This window comes from Canis lupus, chromosome Y (genome assembly GCF_048164855.1).
Source record: "Canis lupus baileyi chromosome Y, mCanLup2.hap1, whole genome shotgun sequence".
NCBI lineage: Eukaryota > Metazoa > Chordata > Mammalia > Carnivora > Canidae > Canis > Canis lupus.
In genome coordinates, this window is record NC_132877.1 from 7,599,767 (window position 1) to 7,608,818 (window position 9,052).

At 39.6% G+C, this 9,052-nt stretch overlaps 1 protein-coding gene across 9 annotated transcripts in view; it reads left to right on the forward strand.

Annotated features, from left to right (window-relative positions):
- Positions 1 to 8,043, forward strand: part of LOC140629100 (protein WWC3-like) — a 253,207-nt gene extending 245,164 nt beyond the window's left edge. For 7 of the 9 annotated variants that reach the window (XR_012026979.1, XM_072818541.1, XM_072818543.1 and 4 more), the window contains 2 exons: positions 1,240 to 1,467; positions 5,196 to 8,043. Coding sequence is in view for 8 of the 9 variants with exons in the window: in XM_072818541.1 (XP_072674642.1) it covers positions 1,240 to 1,467; positions 5,196 to 5,231 (264 nt within the window). In the remaining variant the exon portion in view is untranslated. The remainder of the gene's footprint in view (positions 1 to 1,239; positions 1,468 to 5,195) is intronic. The other 2 variants (XM_072818535.1, XM_072818539.1) reach the window with 1 other exon arrangement.
- Positions 8,044 to 9,052: the final 1,009 nt, after the last annotated feature.

A 9,052-nucleotide genomic window follows, 5' to 3' on the forward strand; every position in this document is an offset into this window, starting at 1 on the left:
AGGAACACTCTGTGAGAATGGTGGTCTGATAAGTTGGCTAGTACTTCTCTTGTGTGCTGCTTTTTTCCATTATTTATATGTCTGTCTTCTGTTTCCAGTCACCATCTTTTAGCTAGAACACCTTGATCCAGCAAGTAGCCAACTGCAAGTTCTTTATGTACTCATTCTTCTGAAATGTGTTCATCTGCTCTGGAAAAGGCACTCCCTTCTCAGCCTTCAGTTTCTTCAGGGTTAACTCTGTGCTGAAAGTCTATCTGAATGAATGCAGGGCTCTTTTCCAAGTGTCCCACACAAATTCAGCTATGTTCAGCTGGATCTGGCTAGCCCTGGAGTCCAGGGTATCAGTGCAGAGTAGAATATCCATGTCCACGGTCTAGTCCCCAGACTTTCTCTACTACCAAAGCTTCTAGATTCTGTTGCTCTGAATACTGCAGGTGGATGTTGTGGAAAATCATTGGGATGATGCTCTTGTTAGATTTTGTGTTCAGATATTGAAAGTCTCCCAGGTTCTGACTCTCCGGTAGTCCTTTCTTGTAATGAGTAAAAGGAGCACATCATGCAGGTAGCTACTAGAGTTGTGCTGGCTGTGGTACTGAGGCTGCATGTGTCAGAACTGCCTGGCTGCAGATACATTCCCGCTTTGACTTAAGTGTGCAAGCTAACTGGCTATATAATCAAGAGCAATTTCTCACTATCCCATGGAAGACACTCTGGGAACCCCCATGCTCATACATTTTTCCCCCCACTTTTTACACTGGCCACATTTTATGATGGCTTTATAAGTTATTTAATTACCTGTTATATAGTTTTTTCATATTGTAAAACAACTGAGTCAACTTTGCATTGGGAGCATCTTTCTAAATATGTGCAGAATGAAAGTTTAGAACCAAAGAAAATCCAGATTTTTAGGCATTTAATGCATACTCAATAACGTTTAAGAATGTACCCATTTTTAATTCTGCCAGTCTCATGTAAGGATATGTCTTTGCAAATGCGTAAGTCATCATTAAAGCAGACCATTTGCATCACCAACTTGATGTTGAACTGGAGACAAATTAATCTCACTTAAATCTATGTTTGTTTCATGTCAGCATATGTAGTGTAATGGCTCTCTAGGAGCTGTGCTTCACCTGTCTCCATTCATGGTGGATGAACCTCAGGGAGGGCCTGATTCCTCACTAGCTAAACAGGGCCCCAGTGCCAGGTTAGCCTGTGTGCTCACAGCACCGTCTCCTGCAGCCCTGCAGGTCCTCTCGGGCTGAGCTCATGGCCCGCACCTCCTTGGACCTGGAGCTGGATCTCCAGGCCTTGAGGATGCGGCAGAAGCAGCTGAATGAGGAGATCTGCACCCTGAATGAACTGAGGCAGCGGTTAGAAGACACACAGCTGCAAAGCCAGATGGACCTCCCACACTGGGTGCTGCAGGATGAGCAATTTCAGAGCCTACTAAAGGAAGCAGAGAGACAGGTAAGGAGTCAAGGCCCAACTCCCAGGGCCCTCTTCACAGTCCTTTTGCTGTGCTCAGGTCATGATGATAAAGACGTACTTCAAACAGTCGACACACTCATCTAGAGGAGCTGGCTTTTTCCCTCCATGGGCCAGGCAGCTTGTGTTCCTGTTAGCACTGACACACCGTTCCTTCCTCCCTTCCTTCCTTCCTTCCTTCCTTCCTTCCTTCCTTCCTTCCTTCCTTCCTTCCTTCCTTCCTTCCTTCCTTCCTTCCTTCCTTCCCTCCCTCCCTTCCTTTCTTTCTTTTTCTTTTTTTAAGAATGCATATTTTTCTTTAAATTCTTAATTTAAATTCAATTTAATATATAGTGTATAATTACTTTAAGGGGTAGAATTTAGTGATGACTCAGTTGCATATACTACCCAGTGCTCATTACTATTAGTCTTCACCTCTATTTTGGTCCTATTTTGTTATAGGTCTTACTGCCTTAATTTCCCTTCCCTTCCCCAATGTTCACCAGCCTTATTTCTGAACTTCCACATATGAGTGAAATCATATGGTATTTGTCATTTTCTGGCCGACTTCTTTCATTTAGCAGAAGGTACTTGAGTTCCATCCTGTTGTTGTAAATGGCAAGGCCTCATTCTCTTCTGATGGTCAAGTCATCTAATCTATGTTACAGCTTCTTTATCCATTCACCTGCCAATGGACCTCTGGGCTCTCTCCATAGTTTGGCTATGGTGGACACTGGGGTGCAGGTGCCCCTTCAGATCACTACGTCTGTATCCTTTGGGTAAATGCCCAGAAGTGCGCCTGCTGGGAAGTAGGGTTGTTCTCTTCTTAGCCCTCTGAAGCACATCTATACTGTTTCCTAGGGTGGCCACCCTACTTTGCATTCCTGAGTACGTCATTTGGGCCACTGTAACCTGTGTGAGGTGGCATCTCTTTGTGGTTCGGATGTGTATTTCCACACTGATGAGGGAGGTAGAGCATTTCCTCTTGTGTCTAGTAGCCAATTATTTGTCTTCTTTGCCCAATCCTTGGCTGGAGTTCTGGGTTTTAGATGTCGAGTTGGAGAAGTTCCTTACAGATTTTGGATTCTAGCCTGTGATCTGATGTGTCATTTGTGAATATCTTCTCCCATTCCACAGGTTGCCTTTCAGTTTGGCTGATTATTTCCTTTGCTGTGCCCAAGACTTTTCTCCCAATGCCGTCTCAAGCATTCCACTTTGCCTTTGTTTCCCTTGCCTCTGGAAGATGTGGGTGCCGCCCAGGTCAAAGCGGGTGCTGCCTGCCTTTCCCTCTAGTATGTTGATGGGTTCAATGTCACATTTAGATCTTTCATCCATTGTGAGTGGATTTCTGTGTCTGATAAAGAGAGGGGTCCAATGTCATTCTTCTCCACATGGATGTCAGTCCAGTCTTCCCACCACTAGTTGTAGAGGAACCTCTTCTGTCCATGGGATATCTTCTGCTCTGTCAAAGATGACCTGTGCATCAGTCTAGAAGCCCATTTCTAGGTTTTCTATTCTGTCTTGTTGCTTGATGTATGTGTCTTTGTGCCAGTACCATACTGTGTCAAGGATGATAGGTTTGTTATACAGCTTGAGGCCCAGAATTATGATGCCTCCTGCATTGCTGTTCTCTTGCAACATTCCCTTGACTCTCCCTGCACATATTAGGTGTTTGTTCTAGCTGTGTGAGGAAAGCTGGTGTGATCTTGATAGGGATTATCTTCTGTGTGTATATGGCTATGACTAGTCATTTAGACATGTGAACAGTCTTTGTTCTTCCAATCCGTGAGCAAGCATGGAATATGCTTCCATTTTTTTGTATTTTCCTCGTTTTTTTTCATAAGTGTTCTGGACTTTTCAGAGTACACATCTTTGACCTCTTTGCTTAGATTTCAAACTCTTATGGGTTTCAGTGCAGTTGGAAATCAGATGGAGTCCTTGATTCGTTTCTTAACTGCTTCATTCCTGGTGGACAGAAATGCAACAAACTTGTTTGGTTTTATATTTTATGCCTTTGGTGAATTCATGAATCAGTTCTAGCAATTGTTTGGTGGAATCTTTCAGGTTCCCTACATAAAGTATCATGTCATCTGCTGGGAGTGACTGTTTGACTTCTTCTTTGCTGATTTGGATCCCTTTTATTTCCTTTGGTGGTCTGGTTGCTGAGACTTTGTCTTTGAGTACTGTGCTAAACAGCAGTAGTGAGAGGGGACATCCCTGGCATGGTCCTGTCCTTTTCCTGGGGGAAAAGCTCACAATGCAGCCCTGGAGGATGATATGAGCTGTGGGTGTTTCATATATGGCTTTTATATATGATATTGAGGTACCTCAACAAGAATGAAGCAGCTAAAACCTTAACAAATGACATCTGCATCTATTGAGAGGGCCATATGGCTCTTATCCTTTCTTTTATTAATGCTGACACAAGTCTTTTGCAGCTTTCTCAGGTAGGTGGCTGCTGGAGGGAAGGATCCCCCAGACCCTGTGCTGGCATTTCCACTTTCCACTTTATGGTGGAATGTTGTGGTGTCTTCAAGGCATGATCTCAGATACCATAATGGCTTCTGTGAAAATTCCCTGTTGTGGAACTGTGTGAGAAAGGGGCACGCCTTTCTCTGCTCCCAGAATCCTCTGGCTTTATTCATTCTTCCTTAAAACTAGAAGTAAAAATATTGTGTTCCTCTAAAGTCATCATTCCAGACAAGAAAGACCAAACTTGACTTCCATCAAGAACAGGAAGCTGGGATCCCTGGGTGGCGCAGTGGTTTGGCGCCTGCCTTTGGCCCAGGGCGCGATCCTGGAGACCCGGGATCGAATCCCACATCGGGCTCCTGGTGCATGGAGCCTGCTTCTCCCTCTGCCTGTGTCTCTGCCTCTCTCTCTCTCTGTCTTTCATGAATAAATAAATAAAATCTTTAAAAAAAAAAAAAAAAAAAAAGAACAGGAAGCTAAAAAGATGCTGAAGAAGGCCTCCAAAGGGGTCTGCCAGCTGCGTGGGCAGAGCCACAAGGAGCCCATCCAACTGCAGACCTTCAGGTAGAAAAGGCCACAGGCCCTGCTTCCTTGCTTGCTTTATCAGTATTCTTTATACTGTTGTATCTTTGTCATCATAAAAAGTGAAAAAACTATTTTTTTAAAAAATGAAAAGTTTAGAAAGAACAGGAATCCTCACTTCTGTTGGTGTTTATTTTTTTCTGATCTTTTTCTATATGCTTTTTAAAAATATTGGTTATCCCTTATGTTTAATTTTGCATTTAGCTTTTAAGAGTGAATGTACCAGTTGTTACATAATCTGTTATCTTTTTCATGACTGTAATTTTATGTAGTACATATAATTTGCTTAGTTACTTTTATAAAATACTGCTTCTTTCCAAATGTTTGCTATTGTAGATAACAGAAATTTACATGTATACACATATGTGTCACCTTTGCCTTTTTAAATTAACTTTTATTTGAACATATCATACATACAGGAAACTGTCCTTATTTTGTGAATATAGTTCTTTGAGTTATTATAAGCTGACTATTACAAGAATGAAAACATTATCAGCATTAAAACTCATTAAAATTTATAATATGATTTTGAAAATTTGTATGCAAAGATATGTATTATGAGGAATCAGACTCTCCTTCTTCTATAAGTAAGAAGAGTGATCATTAATATGAGAACCTCCTGACAGTTTTCAGTGTCTCCATATTATCTTCTAACCTGTAATTCTTTCCAAACATAGGGAGAAGATAGCATATTTTACAAGGCCAAGAATTAACATATCTCCTCTGCCAGTTGATGTTTGATGTAGTGTCTGCACACATGAAGTATTTATCTGACTGTTTCATTTTCATGAAGTTCTTAGACTAGCTAAATTTGTCTTTAAAATGTTAATGAAAAGCTTTAAATAACATTTGTTCTTAAAAGTTTATAAATATGCATTTTATAACTGACAGCAGCAGCGAAATTAACATCTCAAGATATGTTGTTTTGTAAAAGATTGAATTATTATGTTAAGACTGTATAGTGTTTACATTATTTTATTTGACTTAAATGCTGGAAGACAAAGTGAGTTCAGGCAAATTCACTGTATTGTAATTTATTCATAATACTTTTCTTCCTCCTCTAAAGGAAATACTGATTTTAAGGTGTATTTTAAGACTAAAATTTCGTGCTTCAGTATTTGTCATGCAGTAGAATGGAACTTTGGGGCCAGTTTTGTTTCTGATACCCAAAACACAAACACTCTTTACTAAATTCATCACTCATATCAGTTACTTATATGTGTATTTAGCATGAATATTGTACCCTCCACACTATGTGTTACAATACTGACAGGCATGGCCCAGGGCTGGTTCACATGCCTGTGTGTGATGCCCAACTGCATGCTGACAGCCTCTCATCCTGTAGTCATCTTGTGCGCACTTGTGTCCTCACTGTGAATCTGATGCAGGACACCCATCTCTGGCATCCCGGCCCTTAGCCTGCCTATCTGTGGTGGCTGTCTACACCACCTGCCTTCGCCAGAGCAGCCCCATCTTTGAGTCTGCTCAACAGATCGTGACCAACAAGGCAGCATGGACCTCCTGCGCGACAACTTTATCATGAAGGGAAGGGAGGACAACCAGGAGCGCACATTTTCAGAGTCTGTGGACCCACGGATGGAGGTAGTGTTTATGACATGGACCTGATGGCGTTTGAAGGTGATTTTTTTGTGGAAGGAAGCAAGCACACACACCTGGGCAGGAAAGTTACCTAGTGAGTCACTTACAGGAGAGGATTTGATTTAAATCAGAATCAACCTCCCCCCCTCACACCACCGCCCCCATACAGGAGTCTACCTAGTATTTTTAAAGAAATATTAGAGGTAGTAGTTCATAAGGAAAAACATTTTTTATTTGATAAAAATATACCAAAATTATTTTAAAATGCCAAATTATACATTTTGTCTAATATATAAAAATAATGCACTCTCCTTGGTGAGGCTCTGCATAAGTAAACAAGGTTGAGTCACACAAAATACAAAAGAAATACAACTCTTCCTATAATCCTTCTTCTCTTTTCTCCCTTGAAAATATTTCTTCTAATCAGTGCCTCTCTTTTCATTGGTGTGCAATCTATTTGTATAACCTGCTTTCCTTTTAAATTGCATTAAAAATAAATTTTGCGAAAGCACTTCATTGATAATTGAGTTATCATGCACAAAGGTTTTTGCCAGTAGTACTACAACTGAAACTTCATGTTTTTAACAGTTGTCATCTGTTGCTATATATTTGACCTCTGATCTCCCCCACACAGTCTCCTTTTTTCCCTCAGTTTCTTAGTATATATACCCATAACGTAGGTAGAGACTGACAAAGCATTTCTTAGCTAAACAGCTAAGCAGACAGCATGCCTAATTAGATGAAGACAGGCTCTGTCTAGCTCCCCACACCTAAGGAACTTTAAAATCTTACAAAAAGACTGCCATTTGATGTTAGGGCATGCAGATGTCAAACTAAGCCAAATTATGACTGTTAGTGCAGGGAGACTTCCAAGGATGCATTGCCTTTGTGTTCCTTTTTAGCAGCTGTGCCGATATAAAAGTTTCCAAACCAAGTGTTCTTAAGTAAATTTCACTGCTTATGAAATTCCTTCCTATCCATCCAGGTTCTCATAGATTTTTATTTGGAAGTATTTCTCTTTTGCAGAGTGCTTACCTTTTTTTTTTTTTTTTAACCTCACCTTTACCAAACATAAATAAATGCCTACTTCAGACAGTTCATTGGCCTCTTGGGTTTACTACCCCTATTTTATTTCTTCCTGCTATAGCCTACGTATGATTACCTTTTTTTTTTTATGATTATTTTTTTAGCCAGATGGCACTATAATGAAGAGAAGTTCTCTATTGCTGTGGAGGGTCCCCTCCTTGAGTGTTCATTACCAATGCTGGAAAAGAGAGGTGGTTATTGTTAAGAAACTTTGGTAGACAGATAGGAGCACTTCATTTTGCAGCTTCGGACCAATTACAACTACCAAGAGTATATCTTACATTTTCATTAAAAAAATCCTATTGCTTTATGTTATATCTTAAATTATGATTTAGAAGTTAGTCATTCATATATTTTTCCTTTATTCATTTTATTACTAAAACAAGTATTTAGTGACTACCTTCTACATACAAGGCACTATTGTAGACACTGTAATAAAAAGATTGCTACCTTCATGGTAGCATCATAAATTATATGACATAATTTGCCATATGCTGTGCTTTCTGATGAATTGCACTTTTACTGAAGGTGGTCCAGGGTGGCATTTTCTAATGTTGATACTCCTTTTCAATAAACTATCAGAATTCTGATAGCAATTCCACCTCTGATCACTTTGACTAGAATTCTACCACAAACTTCTCCAAAAATAATAGTACAAACAGAAGAGAATTTGTTTTTTACTTCATTTGATCACTGAATTGTCAAACTTTGGTTGAGAACTACTTAAATAAATATTTCTCTATTGTGGGAATAAGTTATAATCAGTATTCCTCTAATTTTTTTCCACCATTTTCTCTGTCATTTGTATTCTTTGAAGTTCTTAAAATTAAACTACTTTTTCTAAGAACAGAGTGAAAATGTGTTTTTTGGTTTTGTTTAGAGTTATGGAGATTAATATCTAAAAATACATACCACAACAAGTCCCATTGGTACTCTTACCCAACATCAACATTAATGCTCTTCTATCACCTGTACTTCCATTCACTTCTCATCTTTGAAGTAGTGTTTACATAATATTTCGTCTGTAAATATTCCACTGCCCATCTGTGCTTATTTAAGGCTAAAATGCCTCTCATTAACAGAAACTAAAGGAGCTTTCATAACAAGCTTTTGAATAGCAAAAGACAAGTTTCACATTCTATTTCTTTGCAATATTTCAGAAGTCAGCAAGAAAACGTACAATTTAGAACAGAATATGCTTCTGTAGTTCCTACTGGAACTGTGTGTCAGAACCTGGAACAAACACCAATATATATATATATATGTTGCTGTAAATTAAAGTGTCATAAAGTTCTTTTGCCTTTTTTTTAACGGAGTTATTTTAATTATTGTAGAATTGTAGGAGTTCTTTATGTATTCTGGTTATTTGACACTTACTGGGTTTATGATTGCAAGTATTTTCTTCCTTATATGCTATGCCTTTCTTACTCTCTTAATAATGTTCTTTGTTGCAAAATTAATGGGACATCTGAGAGAAAAGAATTGCTGAGTTCTACAAGTAGAAAAGCAACTACTTTTTGCAAGGTAGGAGGTGCAGAGCCATGAATCCAGGACAACATATTGGAAGACAAACCACAAAAGGGAGGGAGCACCTAATCAGGCCACCAGAAATTATAATAAGCAGCACATTGCAAAATTGGAACTTTTAGAAGTTAGCTACAGGGGGGGGTGGGATGTACCTGACTTAACGGTGCTCAGGTGGCAAAGGGGTGGAATCCCAGGTGGGACACCATGGTCTCAGGATCCACCTACAAAAAGATTGGTGGTGGCTGAGAATGGCAGAGTTCCCAGGCTTCTGCAAGGAATGCAGCAAGTCTAGTTGCCAGCTTTCTACTCAATGTTGCAATAA